The following is a 17,655-nucleotide window of genomic DNA, read 5'->3' as shown; positions in this document are numbered from 1 at the left end:
ATAATTAAGTTTTTGAGACTTAGAAGATAAGACTGCCCCTCTACATTAAAAAAAATACCCAAAACCAACTAATACCTAAAAATTAAGAATAAAATTGTGAACACAAATGCAACCTTGATTTGTGTTCACATTTTCTAGTAACCAACTTATAATATTTAAGGTGCAATAACATTAGTAGCAAATGCTAGAGTAGTATTTATTATAGTTCATTCTGTCTTCAGAGACCCCACAGAAGGGAGAAATCAAAAAGAAGGGGTAATGCAGGTAATGACACAGGATTAGAAATTCTCAGGGCCTTATCCAAAATTTACTTATTATTCTCTTTTGTTATTCTGTTTTTATACTGATTTATTCTGTTTTGTCTGATGGACTGAAGATGAATTTTTTGCCTCAGTCCATCAGGGAGCATGCATTCACTGTCAGCAAGCACAGGAAAAGTATGCATTATGCTGCATAAACATCTACTATTTGATATTTTTTTCCCAGCAATAGCCTCCTGACATCTGAAGTCTATGTATCAGAGAATATTAGGAATTAACAGGTTCTTCCAGAGTGCAGAAGTAATTTCACAGGCTTATGAGTGTATGTCACTTGATATTTTGCAGCTTGCAGGATGCCAAGTGAACCCAATTGCAATCTAGGTGACAGGATATAGTTCCTAAGCATCTTGAAAACCCATGTCATTTATTCCAAATGGGAGTTGACCTAATCTGCAGTAAAACATAATAATCTAGAAAATCCTTTTCAAAATAGATTGAACTTTGATTATCCTGGCTACTGAGGTATCAGGAAGAGATCCGACTTCTCCATCTAGTCTCAGGTTACAGAGAAAGTTTACTTCCAGATGGCTGGAGCCATTGAGAAAATCCCACCATTAAGGAATAGTCATCTAAGTTAAGAGCCTGGCCTTCCCAGCAACAGATGGATTCCTTCAGGGGGCTGAGAGAAACCTTCCAGTGAGAAGACTGAGCCTCAATGTTAACAATATAGTAAGCCTTGAGACAACAGCTACTCAACTTGATAATTTTACTCTGTGTACACATTTGTGATCTTCAAGATCAGCAGCCACTGTCAATGCCACTGGCATAAACCATTCCTTTCCACTTGGGGGTCTGGCAGCATATGCCCACAAGGCTTTTTGTCATCCATGTAGCAAATCTTTCTGAGATTTCCTACGACTTTTAGATCCTAAATGAAATTCAGCACTTTTTACTCTTACAACTTTTGGATGCAGCTCTCAGTGCAGGAGAGTTCTGTGATGCACTGATATCCGCACCTTCTGAGTCAAGGTTACTGAAACCACGATTTCTGCTTCTCTTCCAGGGATCAAGTTTTCATATTCGGGGGCTTAAATTCAATGAAGACTTTTCAAACTTCCTGTCATGACTTAGCACTTTTCTGCTGGTCCCAAAGGGGAAAAAAATAAAGTTGGTTTAAAGCCAAAATTCACCATGCTGTTTTTCTCCTATCTTACTCCAGTGGTGAAGTGGGTCAGGTTAGGCAAAAGGTATAGCAGCATGCAGCAGCAGCAGTATAAAGATTTAGTTCTCATGCAAATAACTCAGCATAGTGTAATTCTAGTGAATTTCTTAGAAAAATTCAGAGAGGATTATATATGATCTAGCACGAGCTTTTAGTGTCATTACTAGAGACTGAATGAATGAGCTTTTATGCTGTTTAGCTGGGTAAGATAATCTACCAAAAACACATGGCAATTTATACCTTGGATTTTCATTGGCCTCACATTATTTGAATATGCTTATATCAACAGAAAATCAGCTTTCAGATTCATTTTTGTAAGTGGGATTAGAAAAAAGCTGAAAAACTAGTTATAAATGTGGAAGGAAACTTAAGATATTATTTATCACAAGACAATGGTAAATATATTCTTCCTAATTACTACCAATAAAATTGGACTAATAAAAGACTTCAATAAAATTGAATTAATTTTATTCACCTCCTAAAAATAGCTAAGGTAATATTGTGAGGTTGTGATCTGTAGTCTATACCACTGACTCAAGGATTTATTTTTCCTGTCTCTGCTTTAAATAAAACCAGTATGCATCAGTTTATGAATAGCCTGTTTTATGGTAAGGTTTTTGGTCTGGAAATCATCCTCATTCGTAAACCCAACCTTTCCTTTAAATGGAATGAGGTATGAGGATACCTCCAGGCAAACATTAATCATCACAACTATTTAACACTTTTATTTAGTTTATCATGAGTAATAAGAAACTCCTAAGCTACATAATTATCATGTGTATGCAGGCTCAAAAATCCTTACTTTCCTGTGTTCTTCAATATATGTTTATTTGACAGAAACATCCACTTATAGAAACAGAGTGTAAGACTCGAGTCGCAATGAGTTCAAAGAAGGTCCCAATAACTTCTTCAACCTTTACAGAGACCCGCTGAAAAGGCTTAGGAGGAAAATCAGTGGCATGCAAATAAGGCTTTACTTAACTTATGAGATCCATTTTGGGTAAACATAGAGACTGAAATGGTGGATTTGTAGTGCTAAATATATATTTATGTAGCGGAGTAAGGCAGAACGCAACAGGGACAGCACATAGCCCAGAAAGACACCAAGATTTCTAAGGGTTTCTCCCACACAGCTTAAGAATTTCGTTGTGTGGAGTCTTTGCTGTTAATATATTTTGTATTTAGCCATGCTGACAGCTCACTAGTCAGAACTCATGTATTTTTTTTAGACAGAGATACCGAACTGTGCAAGTTTAATGCCTATTAGAAGAAATACTTATGTCTCCACCAGCAAGTGCTCTCGGGAGCTGAGGATCCAGGCCTGATTTGGCTCAAGAGCCTGCTGTGCCAGCTGTATGCAGTATTGAGTAGTAGGTCAAGATTTTATTAATTAATTAATCAATTAATTAATTGTATTAATTATCAAGATTTTGCTGTTAGGATGAGTAATTCATAGGACACATATGACTGTATTACATGGGGTAAATAGAGAGGCATGAAGCTCCAGTTGACAACACTTTTTGACTAATATCTTGGAATTTTTTAGAGTTTTTTTTTTGGTCATGATTTCCTAAAATGTAGGAAATATGACGTGAACATAAAGCAAAAAACATGTTACAGGACCTTGTTTGGGGCCTTTCCATTGGTTCTAGAGAAACTCTTACTGAGGAGGAAAAATGTTTTGTCTCTGTTCTCTAGTTGTTTTTTTCCCCATCCCCAGTAATTCTTTGACAGGGGCAGCAGGCTGAGCATACCTGCTCCAAGAAGAGGAGGAGGGGACAAAGCTGTCACTCAAGTGCCCCTTCTAATGTTTCAGCACAACTACATCAGGGAACAACAGATTATAGGCAGTCTGTGGAGAGGGCCACAGAATTCTGGGAGAGTTTGGATACACAGTGCGGGTCCAGAAAACTAAGTTCATGTACATGGGATGTGTGTGCATTAGGAGTAGTATACACATAGAAGAACAATGCATTAACCACAGGATTTGCAGATTGTTATAATTTATTTTGTGTATAAAGAAATGGTTGATTAATAATTGCCTAATTTAACAAGTGAGTGAATTAACACAGCTTCCAGGATTTTGAAAATATGTCTAGCAATGAAATTATTCCTCATTTAGTTTAGATTGGTTTTCATCTTTCCATAGGGCTTGAACTAAAATCTTCATTCAGTTCTGTTTGAAATAGCATAGAGTGACTATAACTTAGAATAAATATTAATATCTCTATCTGCATGGTAGATTTTTTTATCCTGAAGAACCTAAAGAACATTTCAAATTACACTAATCCATAAATCACTTCTCCTTACAAATACAGGTATCTCTAGAGAGGAAGAAGCCAATTATATGGTTAAGAGGCACCCAGCAAAATAATGGATGACATGAAATTCAGAAGAGCTAACCATGTGCTTTGTCAAAATTTAAATGTATAGATATATATATATATAAAATGGGGGCTGTTTGGTAAAAGAATAAAGAATAAAAGAAAGATTCAGAGACATTTTCATGTTGCAGGTGGTGGACTGGATGAAGCTGTGGGATTTTAACTATAACTTTTACAGTGTTTGGAAAGTACATTACTTAATTACATGGTCATAAACTTTACTTTATTCCTATTATAGCCATAGACTTACTCAAGCATTTGGTTCAGGGTTTGTTAACTGCTTCCTATTAAGCACTGTGTTGTTCAAAAGAACAAGCTCTTAAGAAAGCTCTTAGCTATTACTCACAGTGGTTTTGTGAGTTATTTAATTATTTTTTAGGCTTCTGAACGTTAATTGGCTTATTATATTTTATATCTGCCCTCTTTTCCTACTTTTTTATACTCTAAATCTTGTAGAATATTTTAACCAATTAAATGTCAGTTGGTTAAGATTTATGATGGGAAAGATTTATAATGACAATTTAAACATTAATATCTTTATTTTACTTTGTGAAGCTTTCAGTAAGTTTTATATTCTATTGTATACTCCTACCTTTATCTTTTGAAGATGTAGAATTCTTTCCTTCCTTTTCCTTAGCATGTCCTGTAAAAATAATTTATTAATCTTCAAGCTAGAGTGGTAAAAGGTTAACATCTAATGCCTGTGGAATAATGATTGATCAAATAATTGGAAGTTTCTAGCTGACTGATGATACCAGCTAAATGTCTACTAGAAAACAGTTTTGACATGCTCACAAAGTGAAACCATGAACTTTTCTTAATTGTGATGAAAGAAAAAAGATCACTTAAAACTTATTTCAATTTGCAGCTTGTAACAAAAAAAGTTAACAAGTGGGCCTGAATTCTGTGTTTGGACTTCAAAGTTTTCATACAGATGCTTCATACTAGCAAGGCTCTACTTGCACTTTGATCCAGTTAATGCCAATTAAGTTTTATCATAAATTTACTGAAATAGTAGTAGTCTTATGAATTCCTAAATAACTACACCATAAAAGTAAAATGGACAATGAATTGCAAGATTATTTTCTTGACACACACAGATATCACCATTTTATACAATTTGGTCCTGCCATGTTACCTTTATCTTTTGTAGCAGCTGGAGATTTAGATTCTTTCTCTTTTCCAGGATCTGTAAAAGAAGTATTTACAATGATTAGGTGGCAGTCGGAGGCTATAACTAAGTGAAGCTATGAGATTTATTCATTAGGGAATAAAGCATCTAGATCATATACTGTAACAGTATATTGAAAGAAATACAAAAAAATGGAGTGATTGAAAGAGTTCTATGAAATTTACCTGTTTCTGTACAGAGAGTTCTGTCCACAAAATGTGCTTTATTGATTTAACTATGAAACCTATAAAATTTGTGAACTTCAGCTTAATAAGGTATAAGGATAGCTTTTCAGCTTTATTTACCAGAAAGAACACTTTTTGACTCATTAGAACTGGCTGTGGCCTACTTCCCCATCTGGGAATGTCCATTCTTGCTGAGCAGGATTTCATTTTGTCAAAGAAGGATGTACAGTATTGGAAAGAAAGTTCTTTGGCTTAAACAGACTAGAATTTCTCAGCGTACCCATTATTACTACTGTCAGCTTTGTTGTATCAGTTGAAGCCTGTCTAATGAACTATAATCACAGAACCATAGCATCATAGAATCATAGAATGGCTTGGGTTGGAAGGGACCTTAAAGATCATCCAGTTCCAACCCTCTGCCATGGGCAGGCACCCCTTCCATTAGACCAGGTTGCTCCAAGCCCCATCCAACCTGGCCTTGAACACTTCCAAGGAGGGGGCAGCCATAACTTCCCTGGGCAACCTTTTCCAGAATTTCTTTCTCCCATCTAACCTAAATCTCCCCTCCTCAAGTTTTAAACCATTCCCGCTTGTCCTCTCACCACACACCCGTGTAAGAAGCTCAACCCCAGATTTCTTGTAGGCCCCCTTCACATACTGTGTGGTTACTATAAGGTCTGCAATTCTTATTAACAACAGGAGATTTAATACATTTTTTTTCATTTATAGGTCTGATATTGCTTTATCAGGTATAAGGAGAAGCAATATGTAAAATTATAGCTTACTTCCTTGTTTCGTCTTTGGTTTATCTGAGGAAAGAGAAAAGAAAGGAAGCAAAAGTGAAAAGAGAAAAGAAAAAGGAAATATTAGAATACATGTTCATGTAGGAAATTATTTTTAATACAGTCAGCTAATGAAAACATATTTAAATATATGTTGTCCCTAAGTGCTCAGGTATATCTGGAAAGTTATTTCCACCCCTTTGTTGCTTGATAGTGTATGTCAAAAAAGTTTATGTTTTCCACCTAGTACCTTGCAGATGTGCAACAAGAACATTAAAAAAAATGAGTCTCATATAACATGCTTTAGCTGGTGGCAATTAACTCCTTTCTTAGTACTATCGGATAATACAAGAAAAAAATCCTTGCCCTTTAGTAACTTCTTTTAAGTATTCTTAGTTGCCTTAAAAAAATCAGTAACTTCCTGGCAACCATCTGACACTTGGTCACATCACTTTTCAAATGAATAAGGCAAAAAGTTAAAGCCCTGTCTTTTTCTAGACACTTCTGGCAGTTCTCTGCCTTCTTGCTCTCCCTTTAGCAGTTAAAAATGTCACAGGCAACTTTGTTCTGCTGCAAATAAAAGATAAGTGCACTGGAATGTTGCTATAACCTTTTAGCCCATTTCCAGACCATAGGGATTTGAAGTCAAAGTACATTCGATCATGAAAAATTTCAGTTTTAAAACAACATAGGTGTGTCCTGATTGAAAAACAAATAGGATCTCCAACACTCCAGATTTTTCCTGCAAGTCTCCATATATTTAGTGTTTTTCTTAAACTGCAAATCCTAATTTTCACTAGGTCTGAATCCCTGTAGCTTTTGACATGTATCCTGTCATGCAATAGTTAGAAGAGCAAATAAGGTCACTTCTCAGTCTAAAAGGCTCAGAAATCCCTTTCAGTTTGAAAGCTATTTCCTTGTTCATTCATACTTTCCTGATTAAGAGTCCTCACCTTTCCTCAGATCTTCCAGACACCTGAAAATTGTGAATTAAGGCACAGATATCTCTTCACTTATAACTCTGCCAACTTATATTTACTCTTCCATGAGAAATACAAGTACATGCTAATAATTAAAAAATTCTCAAGTTTTTTTGGCTCATTGTCTTTGAATGATCAGAGAGTTCGCAGTAGCTCCATACATGTAGAGTGCAGAAATCAGAAGCAGAGGCAACTACTTTCTGAAAATGTTCCATGTTCACTCCTGTACAGAAGAGGAACTGAGGTGCTGTCAGTGGTTGGAAGTAGCTGCAGAAATACTTGGGATAGACACAATATGTTGTTTTTATTCCTTTGACTTGCAGAATCTAGATGGCTGCTGGCATGGGGAGATAGTGCTCCTGGTGCTAACTGCTGTCATGGGAAAAGGTTTGTTCTCTTTTTGAGCTCCCTGGGTATCACAAATGATGGTTTAGAAATATCTGCTCAATGCCAGCCATGCTTAACTATGGTTTGTACTGCTCTGTCTGTGCTCTTTATTTTGCAGATGAAATCCCACCTAATGGTGGCACATTGTAGAAGGCACAAATCTTACAGCAAACACCACCTCATTGCTGCATGATAGCCAGACAGAGAGGAAGCAAAGCAGATGGCTGGAGATGCAGTTGTATGGCAATGGAAAATTGTGTGGAGATACCCAGATTAACAGTGACTGAAATCTAGGCCGAGGCCCACCTAATTATAACATTTTCCATGACAACTAACAAGCAGCTGACAGATGCTTCAGGGTGCCTACTCTGACTTGAGTAATGCTGGGTAAAACTAAAGCTGAGGAACTGGAGAAAAGAAAGGGATGGCAGCTCAGCTGACTAGAGCTACATTAGTACATTCATATTATACTTTATTCCACAGGTTACTGGCAAGTTTGGAAAAAATCCAGTATTGATGAGACTGGAAACATCGAATTGGTCATTGGGGATCTAGTTACCAGTATGACCATGAATAAATTACCTTGGTACACAGTTAAAAAATGTAATAGTTTAGAATTTGTAGCTTATGAGGGAAACCAGATCTGATAACTTGTGTGTCCTAAAACCAGTGTTTTGCTATCTTACTCCTTACCATACAAACCTAAAAAAAGTATGAATTGCTTCTTGTACACTAGATAGCTTAAGGCTCTAATGATTTTCTTTCTGTGTTCACCATCACCATTCAGAGGCTTGAGTTTTGTATTAGTTTGGGTGTAGTCTCTTGGTGTTGCAGCTCTGGCTGACTTGAGAAATTGAATGTATGTATGACCTGCAGAACTACGTGCCATCTCCACATGCAGTTCTTGTATCTTTTCCTCATTCCCATTCATGCCTCATCCATACTAATCCTAAGATTTTTGCTAAAACAGCTACAAGTTGGGCTCTCACACCCTTTTGAGTTCCTCTGCAGTGGACCTTCATGGTTCTTCATGGAGGTAATGCTTCATTTGGGGTAAGAAAGGCAGTTCAGCTGACTTTAGGGGACCTCTGGCCCTTCACCTCATTGCAAGTCACTTTCTGAGACTAAATAGTAGAGTGATCCCTGCCCAGGCTATAGGGGCAGGGAGCCTCTCACTGGATCTGTGGGACACAGAATTCCAGCACAGGATCTTTTAGCTGAAGCTGGCAGTCTGTTCACCTGAAGCTTTTTGTGGAGATTTACAAAGCTGGTTTCCTGGTGGAAGTTCCCAATTGCTCTGATGAACACAGCAGAGCTCTGGCAAATGCAAGCAGAGCAATGGATTTAAAGGTTACTGTCATCCAGAATTCTGAGGCTTTTGTTTCTAAGACATTGTCTTTTAAGAGAGATAATTCTAACATGCTGTTTTCTTTTTACCTTGCTCTGGTGCCTTTCTTGCTTTTTCTTCCTTCTTTTCAGGTATTACTGCAAAATAAAGACATGGTTTAAGTAAGATTTCTGGCCAGAAGAGTTGCTCCAATAGACAAAGCTTTTCTTAAATGCATTCAGATTACTGTGAGGCAAACGATTTCAAAGATTTGCAGCTATTTTTTCTACTTGATATATAACTATGTATTAAATATTTTTTAATGTAAAAAAAAAACACCAGAGAAAGCAAACAGATTTTTTTCTTTAGAAAATAAATAGCAACATTGTCTTCTTTCTCTCAGGTGGAACAGGCTAAACTTTAGTGAGTATCACAGAACAGAGATCAAAGCAAGAAGGTCTCTACCTTGCCCAGACATGCAAGGGTTCCCCAAGGGTGGTTTCTGTTTGTACCAGCAGAAACCTCCATTCTTCATCCACACATTCTTAATTTTAACTGTGTGGTTGGCATCACTGAGGACAGTAGGCCACAGTCAGACCGCGCCTAACTTGGTCCTTGTGAATACTGTGATTTCCATGTACAACAGAAAAGTGAATGAAACCACTTGTGCAGGAGGGCAGCTGAACCTGCACTGATGCCAGTGGTAACAGCCCAGGTCAAGGTGTCTGGACATATCCAATTGTTTATTTGCAAGTTTTAGCTTGCACAGTTCATAAATTTATTTCCACAACTTGAGAGACAAGAAACAGAGATTATTTGCTCATGGCTCCACACTAAGGATTAAAAAATCTGAAATGAGGGAGTTCAGAATGGAATCCCTTTTGACTTTGCTCTCTTAGGTCACTTACATAAATATGAGTATCTTTTATAGTATCTGACAATTTATGTGGCAGGTTTAGTAATGTACAAGATTTCTTGCGGATCACTGAATATTTTTAGGACAACATATATATTTCCCATCAAATTGAATTATTTGGGGTTAAGCCTTGCAAATATGTAAACATATTTGTTTAGATGTAAATGTCACTGCCAACAATCTACTTTTGTAAAATCAAGCTTTTTTAGCCATAACTTATGCCTACAATGCTGTGTAAGATGTATTGCTTTATTTTAAAAAGATATCATCTGACCATGTTTGAGACAAAAAATGTGGCATTAAGGAAATAATCTTCACTGTCATTGTGTGTTTAAAAGTGCAAAAAAAAACAACCAGCATACATGGAAGGATGTAAGTGGATGGTGAAACTTAATTTACACCAAAAGACTGGTAAGTATAGAAGTATCTTTGCAGCTACAGAGTTGTCAGCACATAACATCCCCACAGAATGTTATTTCAACCTGTCAAGAACAGACATTTTCAACACAATGTTTTATTACAGAAAATCACAGCTGCAAATTAGGAGCTTGGCTTTTAGAGCCAAGGTGAATACTGAGGTTCATGTTCTGTTATCTTTACGTATGTTGAAAAATTCACAGAATTCAAAGGACCTACTAAGTCCCTTCAGGGGTGCTTGCTGCTCTTGGGGTGATGTCCTGGTGGTCCTGCTGGGGCCAGGCTTGCAGGCAGCAGGGCAGCCTTTTAAAATCCAGGTCATTTAGTAAGCTATGGACTGTCTGCAATATCTGCAAGTGGACAGGAGGCCAAAAGAGGGATCTCCTGCTCCCAGCAGGAAATCTGTCCTGAGATTCAGTGAAATGCCAGGTATGGACAGATGAACTGCTTCCCATAGAGTGGGATGGACTAACTAACACACACCACCACTCCCCTGCCATGTGCTCTTCTTTGTGACAGGATGCTGTGGGTGAGCTGGTGCTTGTGAGTCAGCTTCATAAAAGCAAAGAAATATTGCACCTATATACTTCAGTTATCTCAGGTAACTTATTTTATTAAAAATATCCTTCAGTTTGCCCCAAAATTAAGTCTAGGATGAAAGAATGACTGATTGGATCCAGACAAAAGACCTGAGGGCTCCATTTCTATCCAAAAACCTTAATTTGTTTTGGTATTAGTGGACACGGAGAAAGCCAAAAAGGAACAAATTCCCCTAGATCTATTTTAGATCTCTGCTATTAACAACCATATTGCTTAGTCCCAGGTGAGTAGAGCTACATAAATCAACTATAAACTACACACCTACATGCCTAGTTGAATCTGGGCATTGAGCCCTGCCACTCAGCAAACCAGTATAGCACTGCTTCTAAAAATCTTGTTGAAGTGCTGAACATCTTGAAGAATAGATTTATTTTAATATGGAAAAAAAGGGCATGAAAGGAGCACCAGAAACCTGTTCACATTTGCATTCCAAAATGTATTTTTAACATCTAAAGCTGCAAAGCACCTATGATAAGAGTAAAATTAATTATTGAGAACTGTCATTTTCTCCAAAGTATATTTACTTTTTTTGGAGCTACACCTAGTAAGTTTTCATTTGTTCAGTTTCTGAAAATTAGAATACTGATGTGATAAAAATTGAAAATATTTCTTGAATTCTGAGTTGCAGACTAGAAGAACAACACAACTTGCTGAGAACATCAGGTATTTCGAGTCATCAAATTCATGTTGTAGGGATAGGCCATGAGTGCAATTATGATGGAAGAACTATCCATCACTGAGAAGCACTGAGGCTGCTATTTAAAAAGAGCAACTAGTACTATTATTGGTAATTTTTCAGTCAGTGTGTTCAGTAACACTGAAATCTTTCTGTGCATGAGTTTTTGTGAAGAATTTGCTGAGGCAGGTCAGAGCTTTAGTAACATTCGGGAACTGCCAAGTGGCATAATATGGACTTGGCATAGTATTAGCTGGAAGGATAAAACAGGACATTTCATTATTCCTTTTGCTTTTTGAGAAGGGAGATGTGAGCTGCTTTGGTAATGCTGAGAGGTCTTTTTTTATCAAACTAATAGGTGCCACTTCAACAGTCTGTATAAACAGAAATCCTGAACACATAGTGTCAGTATTTGGAATAAGATTTAAATAAAATTTTGTTTTGTTTCTATTAGAATAGGGACATATTTTCCATGTAGCTCAAAATTTCATCTCTTCAACTGAGCATTTTCAAAGTTTTTCAACACTTCTGACTGGCAGACTAAAAGATGATCTCTTTGTATGAAATGTTTCCACTGCAGAAGAAGTGGTCTTTAACCATAAGACTTAAGCAGCACGGATCTTTTATAATGTAATAGAATTGCCTACTCAGCGGAAGAACAACCGGTGTTAAAAAAAAAAACAAAACAAAAGCCAACCTCCTTCCCCTGAAAAACAAATGACACCCACTGAAATAATACAAAGATGAATGCACAAAAAAGTAGGAGTAGAAATTTGTCAGGGATCCATTTTTTTTATCACAGGGAAGTGATAGTAAAAAAAAATAGTTGAAGTAAGTGGACCCTGGATTCCCATTTATGTTTTGTAATTTTTTCAGCAAAGTTCCTATATAGTGGACATAATGTAGATAAAATGGATGATTTCTAAGGTAATTGTTTCTATGATTCCATTATAAGCTCTTTGGAATAAAAAGTGAGAGCGCTCAGCAGTCACTGTTTTGTGCTGAAAGTGGCCAGGAGAGAAATTCATCAGTCAAATATTTCTGAAGTCTCAATAGTTGTCAGCTGCAATCAAATTTGACTGAGTAGATGTATCTCAAAAGAGCCAGGTTGCATAACTAGCATCCACATCAGCAGTTTGCATTCCAAAATGTCACTGATTTTAAAGCTATTTTGAGATGTCTACTCAGTGTGAAGCAAAAATAGAAGAAATCACTCTGACTGGAAGCAATAAACACTTCGCTCATTGAACTCCGAGGTCAGAGATAGGAGATCCTCATCATCACATCACTGATATCAACAAATAATGAACCTAAGAAGTATTAAGTATAATTTAGGAACTGCTATTTACATGAAAAAATTAAACAATTTCCTGCCATACCTGGGATACAGAACCGTTAGTGAGAAAATTCAAGAAAATTTCATATGACTGTGGTAGTTCATCAAAAGTACAAGCTAGTGAAATGGCTCAGACCTTCTATGCCAGCAGATTAATTTTTTTAATTATTAAAAGCAAAGAGAATTTAATCAAAAACAGAAGCCTCAGCCAGCAGCTACTAAATATTGGAAGCCAGGTAACACCCAGAGATCTGCTAAATCAATAAGTAAGGGAAATAAGTAAATAAAGACCAGCAATAAAAAAGAAATACAGATTGAAAAGCAATGGTTTTGTTCAGATTTAGTAAAGGTATAGCTGTTAAAGTCTACTAAAATTTGTCCGTCATCATAAAAAATTGTATTTAAAAGAAAATAGCAGCATTCCTTCATGATTCTTACCAAGACACAAAAGGAACTACTATAACATTTTAATATAAATATAATTTTTCTGATGGAGTGCAGGCTATGTTTCCATTTCAAAATTAGCAACATAAAGTTAATTTTGGATTGGTTGTTAAAAAGTAATTTTTCAGGAATTAACAATTACTCAAAACTGACATCAGCTATTTCTGTTTAATGGGGAATGGTGACTAAACAAATTGGTTATTTATTTAAGTTCTGGAAAATAATTTTGGGTTCAACAAAAAATTGTTGGTAACACTAAGATGGTTGAGACCAACACTTTCGGTTGTGTGACTGCTCTTTTAACAACAGAAATAACAGAATGATTCTTGTTTCATATCATAGAAATCTACAATTTCTGTTTGTTCTTAGTGAACTATGAACTTCCTATAGTTTTTTTCAAGTGCCCCTCAATTCTGTAACACTTAAGGAAGGGATTGCTTCCATCCTGCAAAATGCTGGAGACACAATGAAGACCTATTACATATACAAAAATGGTTGCTTCTTATCTAAGTAAATATAAAATTTGGTATTCACTACAAAAAGATTTGAGGCTAATCACAACAATAAAGCATAGAGGTAAAAAACTCCTTCTAATTCCGCTTGTAACCTTTACAAGTGACCTACAGAAAATAGCTTTTAATAAACGAGTAAATTTAATCAGTGTGATTAAGAATTTCAAAAGGTGTATGACATTTCCCAGTAGTGGCCAAAGAAAACCTCAAATATGCAGAAAGAGAATTAATTCTACAAGAAACAACTGCTGAACTTCTTTCCAGACTCTGGTGGACAAAAGCTTGGCAGATATGGGTTCACAGATGTTGAGATGTTGACTTCATGGGCATAATAAAGCATTGCAGAAGAAATATCAATGTATCAAAAAGATTTGCTTAGTGGCTTCAAGCAATAGGGGAAAGCTTTATTCAATCATCCATAGCAGAAAGGCTGCTTTTATTTTCAGCTGTAGCTGCCTAAAATTTGCTAAAAATGCAAAGGCTCAACTGAACATACTTTTTTCTCCCCCCTTTAGCTTCTGTGTTTTGTCTGGTGGGATTATAAAGAGAACAAGTGCCTAAATTACTCTGGTTTCTGTCTTGCTCAATACAATTAGCTGCAGAGCAATGACAGCATTATGAATTTAGCCCATAAACCAAGGAACTTTAAAACATCCAATAAAGGGAATAACATCTCAGCTTTGATTTCCTTACATTAATCTACACAGGTGCAATTCTGCCATTCTTCCTCTTGCTCCAGAAGAGCACTAGGCTGCCTTGCAATTCATCCTGACTGCCTGTGCCAGAATTCACTGCTTCATGTGAATGAGGCTTCAGAGATTAACTCTAAAATAAGTTTCTTGATAGATAGCAGGATGTTAAAACCAAGAAATTCTCATTTCCCTGCCTTTGACTTGTGGTGAAAATCTTGGAGACCACAATCCACGAGTCTGGGCAGTTGATACATGCAGTCATTTGGTTTGAAAGGGAATGTTTATAAAGCCAGGTGAGTGAACAACCACTGGGAGTGAGGTACAGTTTGTAACTTACCATTCCATTTTCCATTTGTGTGTAGGATACAACTGACATCTCTCACATTCTTGAAAGCAATTAGTAGATAGTGTTTTGTATTGTATACATGAAAAACTGACACTGACACAATGAAATATTTGCTCTGCTCAAACTTAAGCCCTTGAGTTTTCTCACCAGTCCCAGTTCCCTGTGCCTTCTGGAAAGGAGCAACTTTGGAGCACCACTGCTCCCACACCTCCCATCAGCAGTTCTTGTATGAAAGGAAGGCAAAAACTCAATCACTGAATCTCCCTGTTACTTCATCTTTCTGTCTTTCTCAAAAAACTTTGAGGTAGTGTCACAGACAGAATTCAATATATCTGGAGAATTACCATTAGTCTACGGACAACCCGAGGGAATCACCTGTTCTCTAGAGATGCTTTGAGGTGCTACAAGGACAAAGCCAGTATAATTTGGAGGTCCATTTTGTTTTACCCACCACTTGTTTTAAGTCACACCTATTCACAGTTTTGTCACATGAAGCTTTTTCATTAACAGTCAAGTTAACAAAAGGATTTTTCCCTTTCAGTTTTAAAACCAAACAAAATGACCCACCTTTTGACTTCGGAGCTTCCAAAGATGCTATAAAATGACAAGAAAACATACCAGGAAACAAATTTTACAAATATAGAAAGAAATTAAGTCCTCTCATCTTCTTCAACATGCTACCTATCTATGCAGATCAGGTACTCATTTTTTTATGCACAGAAACACTGACACACACATGTGTTGTGAGTTTGTACAGTATCATGGCAGATAACCAATCAACTCGCAGATTAAAAGCAATGGAGAACAAGGCCAATAGGTAAATTCGGTATGGAACTTCAATATGTCCTCTATTTTCAAGTAATGAGGATGAGAGAAGGACTGAAACCAGGTTTAAGAACAGGCACATATCAAGCATAGTCAGAGGGCATGCAATGGCAGTTTTCTTTTAACAATTCAGTACTGTGGCAAAATGAAGGATTTTTTTGTTGTTTATCAAAAGTAAAAGCACAGAATTCTTCTAGAACTGATACAGGGGAAAATACAATTTCAAAAGTTTTCCTTGCACTTTTTTTTTCAGCTGAATTTGTTTATTATTCTTCATAATTACAGTAACTAAATCCAAGTTACTTGAGCATTTCTCCTTTATTATTCACACCTTCATTCTGAAGCACGAGGACAGGTTTTTGTGCTGTAGAAGTGGAAAAATTCATTTTTTTATAAACTGTCAGCTGTAGGTATTTTTTGCTCAGAATTTATATCTGAGAAAATAAGAGTCATCTGATGAATGAGTCACCAAGGAAGACTATAAAAGGAGATGAAAATCTTAATGTTCTCCCAAATCTGGATAAACTCGAGAAGTACATTCCAGTAAGAAATATGAAGGGCACCTAGTAACAACAATAAAACACAGGGGTATATGTGCTTGGAGTAAAAAACCCCAAAAATCTACATTTTTCCTCCTCTCCACACTCTGAAGCTTGTATTTTCTCTTTTGTCCTCCATCCATTTACTGTAATCTCCAAGCAAACCCCTTTCCTCCTTGAAAAGATAAACCTTTTAAAATCTGAAATAAAAAATTCTCACCCTTGTTCTTAGCAATATTAGATCAGATCTCAGTTCCAGAAGACCAAATTGTTCCATGCCTGCTCCACAGCCATTCATTTTGCTCAAGTAACTTCGATTAAACCAGCAAATCTTTATCTCTGACTTCATCTTTTTGTCTCAACTTAATCCTGTCTCAACTTAAGATCAAACCATATAAATGGGACTCTAAAACCTACAGTCTTTTACAGGTCTTACCATGTACTTTTACTTCTTTCTTTGCTGTTTTGGCTGTAAAAACAAACACAAGTTAAATATTGCCTTCTGACATGAATTAATTAAAAACATTAAGAGGGTTGAAAAGTAAGGTAAAAAGGGGAGAATATTCACCAGTTTCCATATTTTTTTCTTTCTTGTGTGACTCTGAAAAAGAAAAAAAAAAAAAGTACATATTTCTTCTCTTGCAATATTTTGTTTAATTGCCCTGGACAACTATTTTTATGTCATTAATGGCTGTGGGAGGTGGCATAAGATCATTTCACATGAGGAAAAGATAAAAAAAACAACTACTTAAAATTTTACATGAAGTATTTCTGGTGAAATCTGATTGGGTAGGAAATTTTAGCTGATTCTTGGTCTGACATTTTAGTCGATTTCACTGAGATGTCCCATCATATGAGCCATAAACTCCAAGGAAGTTCAGACCTTTTGTTGCAGGTTATCATTGCTTTATTTCAATGTCTTTCTTTAAATTTTTTTATTAGTTGTTTTGTTACTAATGAGTAGTTAGTAGCACACATTAAAGGACATTGCCAACTGTAGACACACTAGGGATTGGATTTGCTATTATGTTTGTAATTCTTTTATCTTTAAACATCTTTTTATGTATATGACACTATAAAACATTATTTTATTCAGGAAATATTTGCTGATAATATATCATTTTTGTACTATGCACAGAACTGAGGCTTGATTTTTTTGACATTTCACCATCTGGATAAACTCTGACACTTTGAACAAATGGTTTTTCTTTTTTTTTGTGAGAATCAGCAAAGTTACATATAACATGCCCATAATACTATATAAATGTGGGGTTTTATGTCATTACTAGTGCCATACCCCTGGAGTAGATGGGAGACACAGGAGAACCTGAACCTCCCTCTGCAGCACTAAGAAACACTCTTCCCTAAATTCAAACAGTGCTGAGCAGAGCTGGCACTTTCACAGTGGTGCACTTTCATCTTTACTACCAGGATGGGTAGTCACAAACTGTGACCCTCTGCCATGTGCCAAGAGAGAATTATTGATAACCCATCCTAATTTGCATATACAACTGTGCACACAGGTGCTGTCTCCTAATTCAGAGAAAGCTTTTGTGTTCAAGAAGTGTTTAGAAAAATAAGAATTGTATGTGGAATCACATGGATTCAGAAAAAGTTTTAAAGAACTGGCATTTCGAGTGGATTTACTGTTCTG

General features: G+C 36.3%; 1 protein-coding gene across 1 annotated transcript in view; it reads right to left on the bottom strand.

The window, feature by feature from the left end:
• Window positions 1-17,655, bottom strand: part of TRDN (triadin) — a 212,082-nt gene that overhangs the window by 50,123 nt on the left and 144,304 nt on the right. Inside the window, 7 exon segments of the mRNA XM_071742449.1 lie at window positions 4,459-4,509; window positions 5,005-5,055; window positions 6,008-6,031; window positions 8,809-8,856; window positions 15,205-15,231; window positions 16,438-16,470; window positions 16,570-16,602. Of these exon segments, the coding sequence (XP_071598550.1) occupies window positions 4,459-4,509; window positions 5,005-5,055; window positions 6,008-6,031; window positions 8,809-8,856; window positions 15,205-15,231; window positions 16,438-16,470; window positions 16,570-16,602 (267 nt within the window).

Source organism: Heliangelus exortis, chromosome 3, assembly GCF_036169615.1.
Source record: "Heliangelus exortis chromosome 3, bHelExo1.hap1, whole genome shotgun sequence".
In the NCBI taxonomy this organism is placed as follows: domain Eukaryota; kingdom Metazoa; phylum Chordata; class Aves; order Apodiformes; family Trochilidae; genus Heliangelus; species Heliangelus exortis.
This window is presented reverse-complemented; position numbering and strand designations above follow the sequence as displayed.